The sequence below is a fragment of the Struthio camelus genome, chromosome 3, assembly GCF_040807025.1.
Source record: "Struthio camelus isolate bStrCam1 chromosome 3, bStrCam1.hap1, whole genome shotgun sequence".
In the NCBI taxonomy this organism is placed as follows: Eukaryota; Metazoa; Chordata; class Aves; order Struthioniformes; family Struthionidae; genus Struthio; species Struthio camelus.
This window is the reverse complement of record NC_090944.1, coordinates 37749750-37774839: the sequence shown is the minus strand read 5'-3', so window position 1 is coordinate 37774839 and position 25090 is coordinate 37749750. Positions and strand designations below refer to the sequence as shown.

Sequence of the window (25090 nt, the reverse complement as noted above, 5' to 3'; positions counted from 1 at the left end):
AGAGATACTAAATGAGGAACTGGGAGCTCAGCCCTAGCTAGAGCACAGACTCCCAGTGCTTCCAGTTCTGTGTCAGATGTTCCATTGACAGCCTGCTGTAGGTCACATTTGAGGATGCAGGTGAGTAATCAGAAGTAGTCTATCTCAGGACATACTGGATTCTTTGCAAAGTCAAAGCGCAACTCCTTCAGCTAGTGTAACTCAATGCGTGCTTCCTGCCTCAAACATACTTGTTTTCCTGTGAGTTGAACTGTGATCTTTCCATGCATAAAAATATCCATGTTATGATGTGCTTTTTGTTCAGACCATTCACAGAGGTTCATCTGTAAATTACTAAGAACTGAGGAAGAGTACTGTGCAACATAGTCGAGAAGGAGATCTATATTTAGAAATAAATTCATTCCTCACATGCCCGCTCCATTTACTTAGGCCTTACTTCCAAAATATTCCAATATACAGTTTCCTAAATTGTACGAAGTGATAATTGCTTCCCTCCCATCTTTTTATCATTGACTTGAAGGGAAGAATGTCCTGACTTTACATTAAATTAAAGTTTTAAATGGAGCAGTTTAAATTCACAGTCTGTGCCACAGACAAAGGGTTCTGTCACAGCATCCCAATGTGATTTTTTTTGTAATTACTACTCAGCTCTTAACCAGATCTTCCTACTGAAAACTGCTAGAATTATCACATTTTTCCCCTAAAAACATGGTAGAAGTCTTCCCATTACCTGAGAAGGTAAGTGACTTCAGTGAATGAAATAGATCTTTTGAAAAACTTTGAGACAGTACAACCCACCATTTAGGTCATTAATTAAAAATAAGATGAAAAATAAGATGAAAATAAGATTAAAAATAAGATGAATACCCTAGCTCAAAAATTATTTAAAATAATTTTTTGTTAAATATTGTTAAATAATTTTTTAGGATAGATTGATCATGAATGGGATGTTTGCTGTATTTATGTTTATTTTTTATGTATAGTCATTTTTTCAGTTTGGCTTTTTCCATTAGACTTACTAAGAATTTTGTCTTGAGAAACCCAATAATACTAAAGATCAGGAAGAAAAGATTTTCTAAATGGTTACAAGACAAAGGACATAGATGTGGTTTCTGAGACAGAGCTTTCTGTCTTTTCTCTACATCCTCTGGACACATTACTTAAAAGGTGTGCAATGCAATGAATCCTCTAGTACTGGAAAAACTGACTTCATTTCCAGATGGATTGCTACTTGTCTGTCTTTAACAGCATCAAATGTTGAAGCAGAGATGAAAAGAAGACCTCTTTCCTCAGATATCTAAATGTGAGTAGGAGTCAACCTGATTTGGAAGAGGTTTAATTGATGCACTTTTCTGTTAAATCTGTCATTTGTATGTCACTATTTGTGACTGAACAAGGTTATCTGAATCTTCTGCTCTGCTTTCTACAGTGCATTCTCCAAGGAGATCTAAGCGAGTATGTCAGCAGGCTGAATAGGTGCTCATAGAGTGGGAGTGGCTCAGGAATTGCGAGCCCTTTTGCATTCACAGTAATCTCCTGCTTTTCTCTTTAGCACAGCGCGTGTTCCAAATAGCCCAAGTGCCATTATCTTCTGAACTGAGCAAACACGAAAATATGCTGAAACAAATATTTTAAGGGCTTGATGTCCTCGTTCACTGAGAAACTCTCTAGCATTGACAGGTTTTTTTGCTTTTACTACTACATAAAAGCATACCTTGTCTTCTTTGCATTCCTTGCATCAGAGAAGATGAAACTATTTTTTAAACTGTTTTTATGTTTTTTTTTTTAGTCAGCTATTCCAGAGATCTGTTGCTGTTTACATCCCCTACTTTAGAACTCTCTTTTTGTGTACTGTTGACGTACAAGGATTATTTTAGTCCATGACAAATGTTGCTGTATTTGTTTTGTGGCCTGAAAGAGAAGATTACTTCCCTCCTGGGATCCTTTGTAGAAATACCCCTGTAAACAAGAAAGTGTTTATTAAATGTTATTGGAAAATGCTAGGAAATATTATGTCATTTGCTTTCTAGCATTAGTGTGTCATTTCACTTAATGTGTTTTCCAAACTGTATTCTGCTGGCATAACTTGGCCACCTGGACTTGATTATTAGCCCCAGGCAAGCAGAAGTTCTGCTTATCTTGAAACTGTTGTGTCTGATTTCTGCAATGAGACTTGGGAGAAATGAAAATTTTTGTCCCATGGACTGTTCTATAGGTTAAAATTAACTCTGTTCCCTCATTGACCACCTTAGTATTCATTTAGCTATGAAGGTTTACAGACTAATGCGGTAAATCAATTAGCAGTTCCTTTGCGTAGACTTACTTACACCATTATGAAGTTTATTTCTGTATATTTATAGAAAAGGGAAAACACTACTAGGTGGTGTTTAATGCTCTACTGAAATCAATAAGCGTATAGTAGTTCGCTATAACTGGAGAACTGTACCACATAAATGGTACTGAAAAAAGAACCTTTAGCCAGCTATAGACACTTGATAGGTCCCCAAGTAGGCCACAACCTGCAGAGGAAAAGGCTGCTTTCCTTTTCTTTAAGAGAGAACACTCCAAAAATGCCAAAGGATTTTTTTGTCTAAAGCCATCTTATTAGAACATAAAACACCAAATTAGAACAATGTGAGCTTAAAATAGATAAAGCTCAAATCTACACATCAAAACAAGTTAAAGTAACGGTTTGAAAACACATCTGTTCTAGAAGGGTGGTTTCCTGAATTTGATGAAACTCTCACAGATCTTTTCATCACCTCAGAGAACTGAATTTAGGCAAGCAGTTCCTTTGCTTTTTTGGGGTGGGCAGAGAGGAGGGCAAGGAGGGACAGGACTAGGGGTGTCTATGTTTGCAGTCATGGTGCAGGCTTCTTCCTACCCTGCTCTCAGCTGCAGAAGAGAATCTTCTTCTCCAGAGAGACTTCCTTGGAGTAACACAGTCTCTTCCTCTTTTTTACCTTCTCAGAAGTGATTTACAGTGACCCAAGATGGAACAGCTATTATAAGGCAACAAGTAACTTTCTTCTCTACTGCTCAGTCACTTCTGCTGTAGAAAAATGCACGCTACACAGTTTGCTCACAGCAATCAAAATGTAGCTGTTATTCTCTATATTATACCTACATCTGCAGCGAGGGGTTGCAGCACTACTGCAACATCACATGAGTACAAAAAAAGCATGCAGTTCTAGCACTGAGCATCCATGTCATCTGGCACTTTTGCCAGTTATGTTCTGGAAAGGAAGTGAGATGGAACTGCAAGTAAAGCCAAGATAAAATAAAATAAAATTACTCATTTCAGTGTAAGGTAAGTAAGATATAGTATTGCTTTGACTTTTTGGCTGAATAAAGCTGCTAAACAGAAAAAAAAAACATTGTGCAAGAGGTTATACATAACTGAGTTTTCCATTCGCCACCATATTACTTAATCCAGGGAAGTATGCTTATGTGATGTAACTTTCTCCTGAAATTTCTTAAGACAGAACTGATTGCGTACCTACATCACTGAGCCTAATTAAGCCACTTTGAAGTTATTGTTGGGCTAAAGTGAACATACATATATGCAAAAGTACCCAGTTCCCTAAGTATTGCTCTTCTGTAATTTTCAGAATAACCAAAGCTACTTAGATACAGATATTTCCTTAAAAATCAGTTGGAATATATTTCCCTATGACTGTTCAACACGAAATACAGGCCAGCACAGTATTTTAACTGTTATATGTAAATGGTATTTCTCATTTGGTATCCTCACTTACCTTTTTTAACAGTGGCAAATGCTAGGAAATAAGGGAAGGGAATAGGTAAGATGTCGGTAGTGATATTTACCTTCTCCGTTTGTTATTTTTGCATTCTTTGCTAGAAAATTTGTGCTAAAAAATAAATAAACTATGGTAGCAAAACTGCAAGGAGGTAAGAAATCATTCTGCTTTTTGACTCCTCAAAGAAAAAGGTAACTATATTAAAATATCTGTTTTCCTAGATGTATGTTTTTCTTTTTTTCTACCTTAATTTGTTAATAAGTGTACCCTCCCTTAAATACTCTTTAATCTGTGATTTATGATTTTTTTTCCACTAAACTCTATAAGTTGTGCATTTGCCAAAAGAAGCTGTGGTAAAGCAGTTTTGTGTTAATGTAATTGGGAGATGGAGAAGAAGAAATTGTTTTCCTATTCCTGTTTTGTGGCTCTCTCTTCTTCTTAAGACCTCACATTTTAGGAGGGCAGGATTTAAAGTGTTTTTGCCGACTTTACATCATTTCTAGCCTTGCTCATTCTCACCTACTGACACCATCACTGGCTTATCTCAAATTCTTACCATGCACAGCAAAACAGTCTTTTTCAGAATAAGGTCATAACCCAGTGATTTGATTCTAAAGGCTTTCCCCGCCAGAAGCCCCAAAAAGGAAATTGCAGGCACAACTCTAAGATTTGAGCCTGAGCAAATGAAAGCATTGTAAGCAAGCCGCTGGCTCACTGCAGGTTAAGTGGAATCAAGTAAATAGATTGATTCCAGGCATATGAAGTGAAACTGCTTACACTCTCTGGTTCAAGAAATTAGAAAGACTTCATGATGAACTTGTTTCTGTTTTTAGCATCCTCTTGCCAAAATACAGCATTCATTGTTATAATTCTGTTGCAGCTCATTAATTTTTTGTTTGTTTGCTTGTTTTGTTTTGTTTTGCTTTGATTTTTTTTTTGCCGTTGCTGCTTTGTGACCTGTATAATTTCTTTATCTTTTTCTGTAGTTCAGAGGTATTTTTCAGTCTTGCTTTCTGCTCTGGTAGCTTGTTAACCACTTGTTAAATTGGACAACAGTCCATTTATTTGCAGCTTTGTGATTACTACATATTTCTTTTATTTTTAACTTGGACATACGTACGTACCAAAAGCAAATAAAAGAAAATTTTTTGAAGAAAAAAATTTAGGCAGCTTTCTGGAGAAACATAGAATGTATTGGATGACTAATTACTATGTGCCAAAATAAAGGAAGGCATAAAAAAAAGAACGTGAATATATTCCTGTAAGTGTGATTTGGAGGTCTCCCGCAGTTTTAGGAAACAGATGGAAATTAATTTCAAAACAGGTATTTAAAAAGATCAGCTCAGTATTTTCTACATTAAAAGCATTGATAGAAGGACATCACTTGATTATTGGTTAATTAACCAATTGACTCCGTACCAACTTTATTCTCCCGTTTTATGCCATCAGTTTGTTAAATGATTAGGGGATCTTTCATAAATAGCTCAAATGGACTTCACTGTTGTGTTACCAAAACTTTAGCAGGAAGGTAAAGAAATGTGTTGGTTTCTCAGAACACAGTAATAGTACATCTGAAACATGAATCTTTCCATTTCTTTCACGTGTTTATACATGAGGATCTTAGTCCCATAGGGAAGGTACTGGTAACTAGAAAATGAGAAATTTCAGAAGATACCTTCGCTCCCTGAACCTGTAAAAAGTAGTGCAGATTAGAGTTTGAATTAAATTTAGAAAATACTCTAAATTGTGCATCTATATGACTAAATAATAATAGACTCCTAGAAAAGTCTAGTCAAAGTTTGGTGCACCATGCAGTTAGCAATGCATGAACTGCATTATTTTTGTGAACACATTAAATTTAGTCAGTGTGCTTAAAATTTAAATTGCAGCTTGTACTTTAGATAGAATACTGATCATCTGTTTTCTGATGTCAAACATAGGAAAACATTGTCTACAATGTTACCCAGATGGAAAATTCTTCAACTGACTAAATATGACATACACTGAAAAGTCTGAATATTTCTCCAAGTTACATTTTTATAGCAAGTTACTCTTCATGTATCACTCTGATCTTTGGGAAAGGAATGTTTATGTGTTCAAGGACCATTGCAGAGAATAGAATTAAAATTAGAGGGTGGAAATAAAAATAAAGTGACTGACAATACATCGATATCTCTTAAAGCAGAAAGATAGCCCTAGAATTTTGATAAACATGAGAATTACAAACAGACAAATAACGTATGTACACTTCTAGCAGAGAAGCACTGTAAAACAAGAGAAAATGAAGCTATTGGGTCACATTTATGTAACCAGACAGTTCTCATCACAATGAGTAATATCCTACCTCTAATACATCCACGTTTTGGAAATCTAAGTTTCCAAAAATGTTCTGACGGCTGCTTTTTTTTTCCCTCCCCAAAACAATACTTTTTCACTGGTTCGTTAGACTCGAATCAAGAATGTGAAAGCGAATGTTCCTGTAGACCTTCTGTGATACCTTACAGAACAAATATATTAATGAGTAAGCTTCAAAACATTTTTAGAAGTCCTTGCTTCATTAAAATGTGCCGTAATATGTGTCATAGTGACCTTAAATGAAGCCAGTTTTTCAGCATCAAGTATAATAATGGGTTATTAGAACTCCAGTGTAAATTAAGGTTTGATATTCAAAATCTGCCCTTAGATTTTTCCCTTTAATTGGGAAAGGCTGAAAAATGTAAATGAAGATACAGAGGACCTTGATTTCCCTCACAGACAGGATTTTCTTCTTCTGATGTTTATGCGATAAGATTGTATTTCCAGTTAAGATACTAGAAATATGTTGAGCTTGAAGAAAATACTTGATAATATATTTCCTTTATGCTATTGAACATAGAACTGCTTTACTGTGGGTGACTTTTGGTAAACATGCAGCTAACACGTGAACTGTTCAGTGTTTAAGGAAATAATTTCACAAATCTGGGCGGGCAGGATGAAATAAAACTAACAAAATCTTTATTTATTTTGGGTTGATCTGCAAAGGTAGTACTTACCGTGGTGCACCTGTCAAAAGATGAGGCTAACTCTACATCTAGGCACTAGATAACTGCAGTCACTATGTTTCAGGTAACGATGAAATCATTAATTTCCTTTTCAATAAAGAGTGTGCATATTTTTTATCTTCCATAATGTGATCTTAATAACAATGAGGAGAGAGAGCGGAGCAAGTCACGTAAAAACTACCAAGTGGGTTAGGCTAATGGCTCATCTAGTTCAAATATCCCTTCTGTGAGTGAGACCGGTAACAAATGCTTAAAAAGGTGTATAAAAACCAGTGAAAGTATTATTTTTCCTGAAGTGTATCACTTCAGCTTTGAGCAATCAGTGACCTCAGGATTTCCTGAGTTGCAGTTCCACTATACTTACTGGTCTGGTTTAATTTGTTTTCCTATATTTATCTCAACTTTTGTCAAAATTTTCTATACTTGTGACTCGCATCATGTCCTGGGGCAACAAATTACTCAAAGTAACTATGCATTCTGTGAAAAATTATTAATAAGTTCCTTTTATTTTTCTAACATCTTACCTGATAATGTCATTGAATGCCCTGAGTTCCTAAGTTACAGGACATAGAATCATCATTTCATTTCACCTTTTCCTCTCTAAATTTTACCCAGGATAAGGAGTCATAGTCTGTGTCTCACGCTGGAAGCCATACCATCTCTTTGATCATCCCTTTTGCTCTTCTTTGTTTCAATATACCTTTCCAGAGACATGTTAACCAGGATATTTGAAAAATTCAGAAGAGATTTTTAATGGCATCAAATGTTTAATTTTCCCAGAATTTTTATAACTCTTTTCATGTAATACTACTCCTTTTGTATGGCAGATTCTTTCAATGAAAATGGAATTATATTCTGCTCTTAAGGATGACTTATTTGACCTACTGCCTTTCACTGGCTCCTCTGAGTCCTCATGATTAAATATACTGTTTTTCAGCCATTCTAAGCCCCTAGCAATCTGTGAAGTAAGAGATTAAGCCAGTGATCTGAGTTCGATCTCCCAGTTGACAGCAGAGAACATTATCGATGAGGCACCAGACTGGCCTGCTAAAGAAAAATTTTTGCATTTTATTCTGTAAGGATTTTTTGCCTTATAATATAGGAATTCAGTTACAGCAAGGAGAAGATTTTTGTGAGTTGAAACAAATGAATGAAAGCAGCAAGGGTGAGATTTATTTTATTTCATATTTTATTGCCTGGAAGCAGCTGAACTCACTTAATCAATTATTTCTTAGATTTCTAAAGTTACAGTCATTGAGGAGATGGTTACTATGTTTCTGTGCTATTCAGATGTATATGATGCTTTATGAAGTACCCAAGCACGATATTTTTCCTGTAGCAAACTTATTCCTAGGAATTTTCTGAATCATATTTATTTCAATTTGATTCTCTGCCCACCCTGAATACAAGACGAAGGAATGCATTACTCTCAGGTAGTTAAATTTGGTTGCCTGAGATGTTCTGTGAGCTTGAGAGGGACAGAGCAAGTAATGTTTTCGTCAGTCGCTTCGTATTCCTGCTTATCTGTTTGCTTGTTGGCAATGCCTCCATTCCTGATAATCTGAAAAAGGCTTACAGTGCTGGCCGTCAGTTTTGTATCGTCTGTGCAACCATTGTATTCTTTGAGTCATGGAGCAGAAGAGCAAGCAAAGAATCTATCCAGACGTTTCAGGTCTTTATCATAAGGATGCATGCCAAGTAATTAAATAAAGTAAAACAGAGATTGAGATTTTAACCACAGGAGTAGCCCTCAGCTCACTGTTCTGACATCTTGTACATCCCACATCTGTAACCTTTCACCCATAACTACTGTTTCAAGAAACCTGTTTTTTCTTAAGTTTATTCTCCAGTAGGCCATCTAGTTCTGATACGCAGACATCAAGACTGAGAACTGTTCAGCCAACTTCAGTTATTTTCTTTGTAGATGTTTACAGTTGAGCTGGTGATCCTCAAGTCCTTTTATAGTTAGTGAAGAGAAATAAGCAATTTTAGGTCATGGTTCATCTGGCCTGATTTCATCAGGACACTTTAACTGTTCATTGTAAGGTGAGGTGAATCACATCTAGGATTACCCATTTCTTTTCATTACTAAAGAGGACCAAGGAGCTTCAACAGCTTCGTCAGATATTTGGTCAGGTCTCTCCTACCAGGAGATGAAGAAGCCCTTTTTTCCTTTCTAGTTTTTTTTTTTTTTTCCTAACTGATACTCATCTTTACTATTTAAAAAGTGTTACATATTTCTCATTTGAATTTGCTTATCTGTCTTATGCTCTTGATGGATACCTTCTAGGTTAAGAAGTCTCCTCTTTTTTTTTAATGGAATAGAATTTAGTACTAAGTCGAACTCGTAACAAAAAGCAAATGATGCAAATTAAAAATTAGAGATAAGAGTGGAAGCAGACTGATTCCAATTTACTAGCAGTGGAAAACTATGTATTTTTACCCTTTTATTTATTTCCTAACTAAGGCAGAGTCAAATAGGATCATAACAGAAACTTGTTGAAGTTTTCTAAACATTTTCTTACCGTGCTGTGTTATTATGACAATTATAGTCAGTCATATCCCAGATAACCTATTTTCTCACTAGAAGATTTGAACATTCAGTTAAAACTGTTAAAGCATAATTAGTAACATGTGCTATTCAGGGAATCCAAGACAAAACTCTGTTGTATCTGTTATTATTTGCCGGTATTATATATTCAGTTACCTGCCAGTCTTCTTTTTTACCATTAAAAAGTTTGAACAGTTTACATTTCTTCCGGAATAATTCAGACCTATAAAACTGTTAAAAAGAAGTTACTGATAGCTGATTGTGACTTGTATTTATAAATTTCTTTTTTACTTCTATATTCATTTATTTCCTTTAAAACTGTATTAAGTTACTTCCTGATTATTGAAGTATTTAAATATCTGAAGATGAAGCTTGTGTGCATATAGGGATGTGAATTTGATCAATTTAGGGTTTAGGCACTTAAATATCCTAAAAATTGGGTCTATTTTGCTTACTGAAACAGAGACATTCTCTGTCTCTAAAAGAACTATATGGTTTTGAAAAGTAGTACTATATCAGTATCGTGTCACTGTCCTGTTATCGGTACAGCATCACATGTTTCTATTCTATTACTATTTCTTTGTAATACCTAATAGCTCAAACTATTAAGCTGAAGAATGCTCAAGAATGTTAAGCTTATGTCAAATAATTGTAATGCAATTCCTATGTAGAAGTTTTCCATACTACTGACTTGCTGTACTTGTAACTCTATTGCACTCCTTCTCCTTCTTGTAGGGAGACATGGCTGGGAAGTCCTTATTGACCCTCAGTTTTTGGCTAGTGGAAAACTCCCTTGGGATCATGAACAGAGTTAAGAGTGCTCTACAGCGTCCCCAGAGGAGATTACAAAGAGAATAAAGTTACCAAATGTTCTGTCAGCTTGTCCTGTGAGATGCACAAAGTACAGAGTGACTTAGTGCCAGCCACTGTCTTGAGATATGTAGATCTGTACATCTCAGAATCACGGAGTGAGTGGGGTTGGAAGTGACCTCTGGAGATCATCTGGTCCAACCTCCTGCTCAAGTAGGGATACCTAGAGCACATTAACCAGGACGATGGCCAGTTGAGTTTTGAATTTCTCCAGGGATGGAGACTCCACAGCCTCTCTGGGCAACCTGTTTGATTGTTCAGCAGTCCTCACAGTGAAGAAGGGTTTTCTTGCGTTCCAGTGGAATTGCCTGTGTTTCAGTATGGGCCTGTTGCCTCTTGTTCTGTCACTGGGTACCACTGGGAAAGGTCTGGCTCTATCTTCTTTACAGCCTCCCATCAACTATTTATAAACACTGATGAGATTCCCCCTGAGCCTTCTCTCCTCCAGGATAAACAGTCCCAGCTGTCTCAGCCTCTCCTTGTATGACAGAGGCTCCAGTCCTTACATCATCTGTGTGGCCCTCTGCTGGACTCGCTCCAGTACTGAGTGGAGGGAAAGGCTCACCTCCCTCAACTTGCTGGCAACACCCTTCTCTAGGCACCACTGGGAAGGGTCTGGCCCCATCTTCTTTACACCCTCCCGTCAAGTATCTATAAACACTACAGACATCTACAGCAGGTCTGTATCTCTCCTGCACGGGGGAGCCCAGAACTGGACCCAGCACTCCAGATGTGGCTTCACCAGAGCAGTAAGGTAACTAGTAAGCAGTGTAACATATTCTTATTGTGGTAGAGTCTTATTTTTTTCTCCTTCCTTGTATGCATGTTATAGCTGACACCTGTAGTGTTTCTGTTACTTGCTCATTATGGTACGGCATATACCCTCTTTGGCTGTGAATCCTGGGACTTACAATGTGCTGCGTGGGACTTTAATTCCAAGTAATCCAGAGATTTTGGTAAAATGAAGAAAGTGGAAAGAAAAGTTCCAGCCAGCCAGCCAGCCTTATTCATTCTATTCTACCTACATATTTCGTCACAAACCTTTTATCTTTTAGACTCTTTTAATATGCAGACACAATCAAGTAAGGGAGCAACAACTGATTTTTCAGATCCATGGTTCTATTTTAGTATAGGTTCTTCTTGTAGATAAATGCAGTTTCCTCATTTTTTTGCTTTTTTTCCAAGTTTTTTACAATATATGTATTTTTTGTTATTTTTTAGAAAGAGTTTACAGAAACCATCTTTCTTTGTTTTATATATACAGGCTAAACATGATTAAGATATCATTTCACTCTGTCATTACCAACTATGTGTATAAACTGAAAGCAATAATATATTTGAAACACTTTTAATCATTTGTTACCATCCATAGAATGTCACTTTTTTAGATTCCCATCTAAGAAAGTTTTGTATTTTTATGTAACTCAGAGCTTCAGAATGGATCTATAGTTATCTGTATAAAGTAACAGCAACTTGAGAGGATCTTCACTTACAATAACGATATTCCATTTGCTTATGGGTTTTTTATAATTTCAATTAAAATATCCTCCTATCAAAGATCTCCTAACATTCATATACCTTTGTGATCTCTTTCAAGGGTTATTACTAAGTTCTTCAAAAAATACTGTGAGTACAATTAAATTGATGTTGATAAGCAATGCTGTGTGTGAAGCTACTGTTTGCTGGAAACAGCTGTTTGCATTGTATCAAGCTGTTTTCTAGATCAAACTATTCCTTGCTATTACTGAGTTAATTTCTACTCTATGGTCTGCAGTTATCTGTATATGAAGCCTTTTGCAGATAAAACATGAGATGTGAGAAGTGACTCCAACAGTGAAACATTTAACCATAGAAGTGCTTTTAGTTTGATTTTGCTACTAATGCTAAATTCAGGACACTGAAACTGACTTGCTTGTTGCTTGACAAATACTGAAGATATTTAAAATGTATTTTTTCCATATACAAGATGAGATGAAAATGCTCAGCAGATATTGCTACAAGGATCCTGGGAATGCTGGGGTCCATATATGCTCATCACTGTCTTGTCATATGCTCGATTGCTTGCTTGGCTAATGCTTGCCACTGAGTTACTTCTGTAGGAATTGAGTTCCCAGTTGTGTATTCATTTATGCAGACCTAGCTTTATTATTTTTCAGGATTTAAGGAACTGAGGAATGTGCTTACTTAAAAACAAATTTGTAATTACAGAATAAAGTTGCAAAAGATAAAATAACAAAATGAACTAGTATGATTATATTTAACAGTAAAGATTTTCCTCTTCTATTCAAGCACTTTAGCTAGCTTGTGACTCTTGCAATTTGGCTTTTAAGATGAACCCAGAAGAGTGCCTTAGAGAGTTCTCATAGGTACATTTTCTTTTAAAGAGGGTGCGTTCTGTCACACAGAACACTACATGAGACTGGGGAGTTCTGCCTTGCCGGGTATGGGGCTACTCAGAGCTCCCCCTCCACTTCAGCATGGGCCATAGAAAGCACAGCTGGCGTGCCATTTCAATTCTCAGCTGTCCTGGTGAATTGCAGTGCTTCAGCATTGTATTTGCTGTATAGGAACTTGTTCTTGGTATCTTGCGTTTAAGAAGCCTTTTGTGGCTTCTTGCTTCACTGTGTTGTCTGTGGAGGTTATATTCCTTCTTCTGATCTATTTTCCAGATAATCAATCTCAGTCTGTGTGAAGAGGAAAGCATCCACCCTTTAAAGAAGGTCATAGCAAGCTGTTTATTTTTCTCCAATTAGGCCACCTGTCCAAGAAGAGGACTAACTCCTCTGCTCTGAGCGTCCTTCTTGCTAATTGTGTACGTCCCTTTTAGGGCAGAGAATGAGATGCAAGGATCAAAGGGCTATTAACCTGCATGCCATGGCAGGGATGGTGTACTTCTCTGCATCTTTCTAGTTCTATTTGGCTTTGTTGGCCAGCATCCAGGTCCCTGGAGAAGGTCTCTGCCTTTGCTGAATCCCTATTGCTGATTCCTGAGAGAACTTCACTGCACTGATGATTGAGGCCTAGGCTACCTTGGGCACAGCAGTGCAGGTTGCATTCAGGCTGAAATAGTACATTTTTCAGTTGTTTTAGCTATCCATTAGTGCATAAACTTCTGGATGCAGGCCCCTGGCTTCCCTAGAAATTTTGAAGTCTTTATGGAAGATTTCCACTTTAAAGGGAACGATTCCAACTCAAGGACTGATTAGGTCTTCTTTTCTTTCAGGAGTGCCAGGACATTCTGTACTTCCTTTACTTTCCTCCTTAAGGTTTCTAGATTTTAATTGCATATTCATATATATCACTCAAACAGCTTCTTTTTGGCATTTAACTCCTTTTCTTTCTTACAGCCTCCTAAAAACATAATGTTAAAAACTTTATATGCTTGGAAGCATTAATGATACAAGGTCTTTTTAAGATTTATGTCCTTCTGGTTGCAAGCTTTAGACAAGAGTTTACAGGGCAAATAAATAAAACAGTTTGTGACTTATGAGTGGGGTTGCCAAAACTGTGCATGTCCTTGTAGGCATAATTCAGTAACCATGCATTCAGTGACAGTGCTGATTTAGCAAGCCCTTCCTTTCTTGTTCATCATTCCTGCTGTTTACTGATTCTCTTACTTGTGCCTATACGGATGTATTGGGAGGATGCATGGTAAAACGGATCCAGATTAAAAATAATTCCCCTCCCACTTGAGGTTATTTTATCTTGGATGAATTTCCTAATTCAAGGAGTTGCTTGCTTCCTAAAGAAATGTTCATCAAACTGCAGCCTTAGACTTTGGAGAGTATGCTTATATAAATAAAATAAAATGTAAATATATATTGAACAATGAATAGTTAAAATCATGGTAAATCAGAAGATGTGAAAGTTTAGATTATAATGTCCACAAGAGCACAGCTCTGTTTCATACATTCCCTTCCTTTATTGCATGAACAATTTTGTCCATGAAAAGATTACAAAATTCAGTTATTTCTTTCATGTTCCTACTAGGAAATGCATTGTTAGAATCGTTTTTGAATCATGAAAAATATATTTCAGATTTTAGGAAGTGGGGGAAAGGCTAGCTGAAAGAAACTTTGTAGAATAATCATTTTAAAGCAGACCCTAAACTGTGAACATTTAATCTCATGGTTGAGTATTTTTGAAAACAATTTAATAAAGACTTTTTAACAGCTTTAGCTGCAAGCTGTACTGTATGGTGAGTACCATACTACAGTGAGGTTTTTGAAGGCGCTACTTTTGAAGAAGAATGTTACTGAATAAATGCATTTGTTCCTTACACTATCTGCACAGAGCTTCTCTGTGAAAGGTCTCCTAGTACTGTTTTCCTTGAAAGGCTGAATTTAATTAGACAGACAGCTTTCTCTTAAGTGTATAGGTCTTCCTCTGACTCTTTACTCTTTGCAACTTCTTCCATCCCCCCGCCACCCTCCACAATGGAGTCTATTATCTCATAGTTTTCTCATTTTCTCCATCAGTCCTAACTTTTCCAGGCCTACCGTTTAGAAATATAAGTACCTTCTGCTTTCCTTTCTGTCTTCCGTTTGCTGTCCATTCATGTTTTAAATGAATGCTCTTTGAAACATGCTTGTTTAACCCTGACTAGTGGGTTTTGTTTTGTTCTTTCTTCCGAAGTGCAGTAAAACATGACAGAGAACAAATCATGGGTGGAATTTCCCCTTAAAATAAAAAAGCCAATGAACCCTAGTGACATTCAGTCATATCCGAAGAGAATAACAATTCTGAAAAAGAGTATTCACGTGTTATTCATGCCTATGCATAATCATTAGTCACAAATCCCTTATATAATTTTAGTTAAGTACATTAGGCATTTCTTTACAAAAATATTACCTAATTCAGACTCCTTGTTTTGTTCCTTGTTCCTTATTCATATTCCTGGTGATGAATTTGGACAATCTTCAAGGAGGATTGCTTGAATAGGATTCTTAAGGCTTCAGGAAGACACTCTGCCTAACCTCAATTAGTTTTATTTCCTATTGCTTGGGCAGTATTATTATGCCACGTACACACAAAACTATAATGATAAAGAAAATGAATGTAATAAAAATTGCAAATGTTAAGCCTTCATATTTAAAGTTTTCCCTTGTGATTATTTAGGTTTGAAAGGCATGGGAACAGTTCATTATTTTGTATTAAATGGATTTGCTATGCAAAATTTAGTCATAGGTCTGAGAATTTTACAAATTAGCTAGTTTCTTTTACAAGGGGCAAACTAGATTTCTTATCACTTCATTCTCTTCCTAATTTTGTACCTTATTCTTGTTAATCAAAATAAAAGTAAAATGACTGAGAATGTACTTAAGCCGTGGTTAACAACTGCATAGTTTAAGATATGCTGCTTCATAAGCTGTCCTTCAGATTTGCAGTCTGAAATGTTGCAAATATGGCTTATTTGAACACTATGCAAAACCAGCAATTGGAATTTGGCCCTTTTTTTAGAAAGCCCTATGGAAATACCTTTAAAGAGCCTATGCCCAAAAGAAGCCTTCATTTCTAAGAAAAGCTATATTTTACCCAGCATGTTGTAATTAAAATGTTTGTTTCTGTAAGAAAATCATGGTCCATACTATCTATTAAACTTCACCATCTGAAAGGGAGGAGTGGTCTAGTGGAAAAATGTACGTACTGCCCAACAGTTTATTCATCATAATTTTAAACCAGCGCAATCGAGCATCCTCAGACTTAAGGAAACTTATGTTTGTCATCTACAATTATAAATCAAATATGAATATTTCACGGGTATGTCATTGGACAAAAGTTCTGCATGGATGGGTCTGAAAACAAGAGAATGGGTGACATAATCTTTTGAACTGCTACTTTATCACATCTTCTGAAAGTAATCCCTCCTGTAATGGTCTTTTCACTTTTAGTGGTATACAGATGCTAGAACATTTTCCTCTTCCAGACTTTTAACTGAATTTTTTACAGTTAAATGAATTTATATGTATGCTTTACAGTAAAATAGTTGTTTTTCAAAAATCCAGATGTTTGGGTTACACAATTCAAAGGTATTGAAAAGAATGGATATTTTGAAATGTTTTTTGCTGACTGTGTTGTGTTTTTTTACTTTATTTTGTATTAAATGAACAAAATTACTTTTTGTTTTTTTACTGCAGATACAGCACTGTTTTTTCCATCCTTCAGTGGAAATTCTTATTTGGAGCTACCTTCTCTGATATCTGTATCTGAGACCAGGACTGCATCTGGGCAGGAAACAAGCAGTCTGAAGACTCTATACTTGACAGTGAAAACAACTGCTTTAAATGGCACTATTCTTTACAGTGAGTACCAATGATACTTGAACTTAAATAGCAATTTTAGCTCCTTCAGGTCTTTCTTAACGTCAGTGTAGATCCAGCTGGCATGTCCTATTCAGCAGCAGAATTACTCATTAAAATACAGTAGAAGCCTTTTGGTATTCTAATGCATGATGCATTATAAAATTCAAACGATAGTTCTTCGCGTTACTCTGAAGAGTTCTCTAATTTATGACTCAGTGAAACACAACTTACAACTGGAAGTGCTGCTTCCTGACAAGGAAGAACACAGCAAACATATGACTCCACTAATACAGTGTTATAGCTATAAAATACAAATGTTCAGAAAGTTTCAAACAATTTATTACAGAGAAGCAGCTTCTCCATACTTGAGTTGAGACTCACTTTCTGTTATAATTCTGACCTTTGTTCCAAGGCTTGTTGACTTGCAGAGATATTATAAGTTCTGCAAATCTGCTATATTTCAGAGAATTTTCATGCTACAGAGAGTTCTTTCATGATCCCCAGAGAATACTGGTGCAGTCTTGGAATGATGTTTGTTAATACTTTATAAGAATGTTACTTCTTGCTATTTCCTTCTCCACTGCATGGCATGAACTTCTGAAAGAGTCCGCCTTTTGCTAGTCAGCAAGAAAAATAGGCTGCCTTGCCAGCTGAATATTTTGGTATATATTTAAGCCTTTAATTTCTATCCAAATGGAAAACATGGAAAATGAGAATGGTTTTTCTTAAACCCAGCAAGAGCTAGAAAAATGTGAGTGTGTGCAGTCTATATGACAGATTCACTGTTTCTCCATAGTATGAAATCATTTTGAGTAGTCTCTCTTCATTGCAGCTTCTTAGAGTTTATCTACACAGATAAATTGCACTGATTTAATATAAAGTACTGTGATTTATTCTTGTTATTTGTATATCAGTTTAAAATTCATACATGTGAATTCACCTGCACGATATAAATATTTATAAGCCAAGTTTAAAACTAATATATGCTTTATAGTATACTATGCTGCATTATTTAACCATACTTTTATTATTATCTGTACAACACTTTGTTTAGACCTAAACAGAAACGGAGAATAGTTTTTGCTTACTGGGTTTCAAAATGTTACCTCGAATCTTTGCATGTTGTTACCGGGCTATGGCTGCAGCTGCTTAAGATAGAACATGGCTGCGGTATTTGCTAAGAGTGATGGATAAATAGTAATGTGGCAGTTATTTATGTTGAATTGTTCAACAGTTGTTATTTATTTCAATTTCAAGAGTAGTTATTTGTCCTTTGAGAAGAATTCAAAGAAGGGCACTGAAAGGACTTGGAAAATTTTTTGCATGTTAATGATTTTGTCTGCCTCATTACTGCAAAGCAGTTGGTTTCCAGTCAAAGTTAAAGTAAAACTTGGCATCTGCCCGTAAGCCTGAATGAGTAAACAAGCTTATTGAAAATGTATCTATATATATATATTTTTATATTTAGGTATCATACACACACATATACATATATGTATGCATATGTGCATGCATATACATATACATACACACTTCCAACCTGGAAGTTTTTCTGCTATTCTTAGAAGCGAGTAGTGCAGTCTGAAAACCAGGAAGAGGGTACTGTTCTACCGCAACCAGAGCACACCTGATTTCTCCCACTACCTGCTGGAAATATTTTTGATCTGAAAATAGCACATCTATAAAGTCAGGAAAGAAGGCTGGCTGGAATAACTTTGAAACAGAATTTACAGTGCTGGATGCTGTTTGCATAGTTTACACCTATTTGATACATAATAAATTTACTTACTGCAGACATCAAATGTTTGGCCAAATTTGTTACTGAAAGTCAAATTCCAGCTCTTTCACTGCCCATACTTTCCCGTAATTGCAAATTAATATGTTTACTTCCCCTTTGCATTTTACACTGAGATTCCATAAAGGTAAACAGTGTGTCCTCTCCCTTTTCTTTCTGTCCATCTCTACAAGATACAGCTACAGTCTGCCTTTCATGATGAGCAGGTGTTCCACACTTCTTTTTTACTATCGTTGTCGTTAAAATGTAAGTGCTGTGAAGCATCTGAGAATTTTAAACCTGATGGTTTCTTAAGAGAAGTCTATGCCTTTTCTTTTTAGGTTTCTGCAGTTGTCAGATGAGTGCCAGCTGTCCTTGAAATTAACAGGCTCCCTTAGAGTAATGCTGAGAGTCAGAGATGGGTATTAGCTTGAGCTTTCAAACTATGATACAAATTTGCTGGACTGAGGAATTTCTGCTTTGCTATTTGTAAGAGGAACACATCAGATTTCAAATAGTTTTGACAAACCTAGGAGTTTTCACATTTTGGTATGTTTGGTTCTCACAGCTGATATGAAAAAGCAGGTAATGAAACCTGCAAATACTTCATGTATCTCACAACTGCTGTTGAGTATTTTGGGTAGACACTGCTTGGAGATTTACATTTTTTAGGCAACCTGGGATGAAGCATGCAGACTGTCTCAGCATTATGTCCTGAGAGGTTAGGTACACCTAAGATGATGGTGTGGGAGGAAGAGAAGGTCCGCATGCCACCTTTGTGTATGAGAGAGAACACAACAATGGGCATAACTGATAGTTCTGTTTGTTACACCCCTTAATTTCATTCTCTCTATCCATTTTATCTTGAATTTATCTTAGACTTTAATCTGAATTCTCATACTTTTTTCTCATAGAACTCCTCTGTGTTTTAAGTTAAGAGAGTCTAGTTTTCTTCACCTGCAGATTCTTTTTTTTCCTTAAGTTTTCACAGGTCCAAGTTCTTACATGTTTTGACACATTATGTGTATATATTAAATTCTTCAATAGTTTCTTCCCTTTTCTGAAGTAAAAATATATCACCTTCCATTTCTTATTGATGTAGCTTCTCCACTGTCGTAGAAATATGAACGAGCTTTTACTTTCCAGTTTCACCTTCTGGATTCTTGCAACAAAATTAAAATATAAATAGTTGACTAGAATTTCAGTTAAAACATTTTTTTCTGATTTTGATTATCTAACTTGACTTATTCTTCTCATAATAGATATATTTTCTATTTTAATTGAAATATTTTGTAATAATAAATATATTTTCTCTTCTAGATAATGCACTAGCTGTGTGTGTAACCTAATAGCTGTTCAGCTCTGCAGTTCATGCTTCCTTTGCAAAACTGCTAATACAGTATTTTATTTACAAAGGTTTCTTTATGGCAATATCATTCCATAGAACATTTATCTTTGAACATTCTAGAAAGATAGAGTAATATTAGTGGAGAATCATGCATTTGCTTTTTTTCCAATTATCTATATCAGAAACCTCCATGGAAGTTCCCATCACAGCTCCCATCTTGCACCTTCATGCACCCAGATAGAGAGGAGGAGTCAGAATCCATGTGGACGTGTTCGGTTCTCACCCTAACGCAAAGTTGGGACAGATCCTAGGAACCTAACCGCCAAGTTGGTGGAGCTGTTTTTACGTGTTTTCTAGATTTGCTTCTTCTTTGTTGGCTCAGAGTTACATATCATGCTTACCTTCTTGTCCCCCATTATCCCTGAAACTGAGCTTTACCTAACTCACAAGATTCCACTGCTTTAGTGAGCAGTAGGTGTTCTTCTAAGGCTAGGTTTCTGCTAAAATGAAAAAAATCTGTATCTCCTTCTAGCTATTGAACAGGAACACCCAAAGGAGGGGAGAACATGTGGACAATATATCTTGCAGAGCTGTGGTACTCTGTTTAACATTAATTATATCTTTGCTTTGCATTTCTACTTTGTCTTTCTCAGGCTCTTCTTCCTTTTCTATAGCACCAGTTCCTTTCCATTGTTTCTGCTTTCTTACCTGAATATTCTCTCTTCTCATAATTAGATCCCTTCTGAAAGGATGCAAAAAATTGCTGTGAGTTTCTAGATCAATATCCACACATAATTTTGCACAAATGTAAAATTCAATGTTATATTCTTATGTAAAAGAAAAATCTCTGCAGTATTTTGTGTTTGAGTACTATGTGTATTTATAAAAGAAAACTGATTCTACAGAGGTTTTCTGGAATTCTGTAATTTAGTAGCTCTGTATGCAGACACCCAGTTCTTCTGTAGTTCTGTCAAATAAACATACTATACTTCATGAGTTCATACGCTCCCTATGTTCTTTCTTCATCCCTCTTCTTTTCTCTTTACTCTCTTTCTTCTTCCCTTCTAATGACTTCAAAAGAGAAGCTGCTGTTGTCAGCTATCCTCTTTTTAAGAGCAGTGCAACTCCTGCTTCTGCTTCTTGTTCTTTGAAGCGGTGCTGCTATCACACAGCTGGGAAGTGGACTGTCAGCAGAAAGTTCCCTTGAGACTAGTGGGCTCACTAGATGCAATAGCTACAGAATTGTAAAAAGAGGATTAACATTCCCTATGTTTTTATAGTCTATTAATATATTGATGTTAGCGGTAACTCCATAGTTAAGGTTCCACTGAGTTTCACACTTTGATAAGGCAAAAATCCTATGTCTTTTACAAAAGCATTTTTAAAACTAGGAAGAAAATCAAAGTGATATGCTTCTTTCAGGTGAATTTTACTATAAAAACAATTTTAGAATATATGAATCTAATAACCATTTGAACATAATTTTATTTTCTAATAATACAAAGTAATTACACGTTTTAAATTCTTTTCAGTTAGCCCATTTTCAGATAATTCATTTGACAAACATACTTGATTTTACCAAGTGATGAAGTTAGATCTATTTCCCTGTCAGATAATTAGTGAACATTTAAATATAGTGGAAAGTCTCAAACAAGATGCTTTTGGAGTACAAATGGACTGCAGTCAGAAAAAACGCCTCAGAAGTATTTTGAAGTCAGAATTGTAAGGGAAAGCATAGAAGGATTAAATCTTGTATACATCTTTGTCCAGTATACCAGCCAGTAAGAATCAAAAAAGATCTATGCCTTCTCTATTTATGCACATTCATGCTCCTTAAAGAGTAATGAACATTTAAAAGTAATAATACATTGTTTTAATACCTTTTAGAAATGAATGGAAATATGTATATAAAAGTATCTATAAAAAGAGAAAAAGTAATATAAACATATATGTACGTATAAGGAAACAACCTTAACTTGTTACTTGTGGATGTGGAGGAAAATAACTGCTTTCATTATAACTTTTATTACTTATAGGTTAACTGATGGGCAAAATATGAGAATGATTAACTGTGCTGGACATGTTCATCTTTTTACTAAATTTCACCATATTGTTTGAAAGTACTTTCATATTTAATACCTTTATTAAGAAAGATTTTGTCAATGGTTGCTTGAGACCGACAAATACTAAGGACCAGTTGATTGTTGTTTATAGACTCTGCCAAAAGAATAGATCAGCTGCTAAAAACATGGGGAAAGAGATAGGCTGTAAATAATTTATGCTAAATTGCTACATGTGTGAGAGGCAAAGAAACTAATCCAAAAAAAGTTGTTTTGTACATAATTTTAGTAGATTATAAACATCTGCTTTAATACAAAGACATATACTTGCACACACTTTCCTAATAATGATGTTTTCTCTGATTATTTTGAGTATATATTTAAGCAGCATACAAGTGGTACCAACTGATTGACTAAAAATACCATTACTTATCAGGACTTTCTGCAGCTACCTTTTTAGCACCTAATCTTTACACTACTGGCAAGATCTGAGGAGATTTATATTTAAATATGTCAGGAGAACAAAGTAATTTTGAAAATATACAGAATTATTACCTTTGTGCTCATAAAAATTACCCATCATTTTATAAATATTTATTTGTCAAATACAGTATATATTATTAGAAATTTTAATTCTATTCCTTTTTGGTTTTACTTGTTTACATAATTAAATTTCATCAGTATGTAAAAAATTGTGATGTTTAACCAAAAAGCAAAATAAATTACAAATGACCATTAAAAAAAAAGCTTCATAAACTTATAAATTTTACTTTGCCATTTTCACTATTAACAGAGTCACCATAATGCTATTCAATCCCTTCCGGGACAGGCTGTGTACCTTCCACTGTATATAATATTCTATAGCATCTGACAATCAGATTTTAGATATCACAGGCCATGGTTGTAGCAGCCCTTAAGAACACGAGCTCCTTTTTCATAAATTGTGCTCATAAATTGCGTTCCTGTGATTTCGGAAGCTGTATTCTCCAGATATGGCCACATCTTTCTTACCCTACTAAAACTAAAGACTGACCTTTCAGATAATTCAGTCATAGTCTATTTATCTGTTATTTCTGCCTGACATTCTTGAACAGAGCTTTTCACAGAATCCTTCCTCCTTGTAAAAATACATTTCTGAGGGGCAGAATAAGGCTTCCTTTTAGGGACCCCATATCTTAATGGGAATTTAAATCTCTTTTAGATAGGCAACCATTTGTTCCCAGTGGCCACATACTTGCCACTGTATTGACCTATGGAAATAACCTTCCTGTTTACCATTTGCTGTAAAAGGAATGTTGTTGAGGTCTGATTTCTTTGACCTGATCCCCTCACACCATTTGTAGTAAGGGCAAATTCTTCAGAAGGGCACTCTGCCTCCTCATGTTCACTGTAGAAAGATTTAACGAGCAACCTTTTCAAAGAATTTCATACCAGATAGAAAGTTAAGAAATTTTTTCTACTGGCATAATCTGAATTAGATTATTCAGAATTCTAAGGAGATTGAATTCTGAACCACTGTGATTGAGAAACTTTTTTGCCAATAAACCCTTTTGTTGGAACTTTAAGAATTCCTTTGATAACTTACCTTTTTTTTAATAGTATAAGCAGGGCACTATAGAGATATAGATAATATATATCCCACTTACTTTAAATGTAGTGGCATGCTGGAGCTTCCTCCAGTCTGACACTTTACAATATATGTAAAGTGTCCTCATTACCTATGAAAATACATAAATTTTGTTGAAACTATTAAGCTTGGATTTTGATATACCTCTTTCCTGATTTTGACACATTGTTTATAGGACCAAATATTCTGTAATCTCTTTGGTAGGTAGTGTTGTAGAATGCAACAGAGAGTTTTGAGATAATATACACTGTGTACATTCTTTTTTTCATCTTTAATTACTATAAAAAGACTAAGAGCATAATATGGCCCTGACTGTTATAAAATAACTACTGTACGTGGAGACAAATCTTGATCTTTGGATTAAAGCTTAGTCATATAGAGTGTGCTCTGCTCTGAAAGTGATGTGCTTGAGTTATGTTAAAACAACCGAACACTATATTATGGTTTTGTAAATTAAAGAGAAAATAGTACTTTTATGCTCAAATACTGTTGAACGAAGATATGCAGTAAATACAATTCAGTGGGTTAGCTATTGAGTCTTTTTTATCTCAGTTCAGTTAAATATAGTAAAGTATAACGTAATAAAATGAACTGATATTTTAAAAGAAGTTTGTCTTAAAGAGTAAAAAAAATTCCAGACAGGAGCTGTGTCTTACCTGCTATAAGAAGTACATATAGTTAAATTCAAAAGTCAATTTCATTTTAAAAAATCCATCCAAAAAATCTGCAATTGTTGATATCAGTTCTTTTTGTTAGGCGACCCAGTGTTTGCCATTCATCATTTAAATAGAAATATTTACTGTCATGTTTACAATACATTATTTAGTGGAAGTGAATGAAGATTGAAAGATTTTTACAGAAAACTTTTTATTCTTAGTTTGAACTGTGTAAGTAAGGCATTTGTCTATTGTTTCACAGATAACTCAATAATTCCTCTAGTTAAGTTTTAAAGGTATCATTAATTGGCCAAAGTGAATTGTATGTAATCTTTGTAGAGATTATAAGAAAGAGGAGATATTATCTTACCATTTTTATTTTCTAAAATATGGTCAGAAATCTAGATGAAAATGTAAATCATAATATTCTGATATTTTTGTGATTTGCTTTTATTATCCTTGCTCTTGTCACCTTAATGATAAATACTGCCAGATAGAGAGAAAATTTCGTCTTCAGTTAATGTAAAGATCTGTGTGGGGCTTATGCAAGTAGCATAAAAGTAGCATAAAAATAAATTTTGCCTTGATTTTTGTTTTCCTTTTACTTGGGCCTGTTATCAGCTGTTAATACGAAGTTTACTTGTATTCTCACAGACACTCAAGCAGTGTTCTGGATATGGTAGAAGAATCTGCAATGTGACATAGACACGGTGACTGGTGGTGGTGTTCCAGTAGCGTGGAATCTTTTCTAAAGCTCTTACACTTTCAAAAGTGTACATGTAAGTGTCTGTTTTTATGTTTTCACAGCTGGTGAAAAGAATTTTGGAGAACAATTTCTCCACTTGTATCTTGTGGAAGGCAGACCAACAGTTCGATTCAGCTGTGGACGGTCTCAGAACATTCTGACTGTGTCCATCAATCAGTCCATTAGCAAAGGTATACTTGTCCCTATCATAATAAGGTAAGAACTTCTCATTGTGTGTTACACTGAAGAGATTTAGTCATATATATTGAGCAAGGAAGTATTAATTTGCTTTTTGTTTTATTGGCAGTAAAAAGAAAATAGCAGTCCTATTGGAAAAAAAAAATTATATGTATGT

At 35.3% G+C, this 25090-nt stretch overlaps 1 protein-coding gene across 1 annotated transcript in view; it reads left to right on the top strand.

Moving 5' to 3' along the window:
• EYS (eyes shut homolog) overlaps nucleotides 1-25090 on the top strand; it is a 1042686-nt gene that overhangs the window by 836710 nt on the left and 180886 nt on the right. Inside the window, exons 39-40 of the mRNA XM_068937477.1 lie at nucleotides 16361-16525; nucleotides 24798-24951. Coding sequence (XP_068793578.1) covers nucleotides 16361-16525; nucleotides 24798-24951 — 319 coding nt within the window. The remainder of the gene's footprint in view (nucleotides 1-16360; nucleotides 16526-24797; nucleotides 24952-25090) is intronic.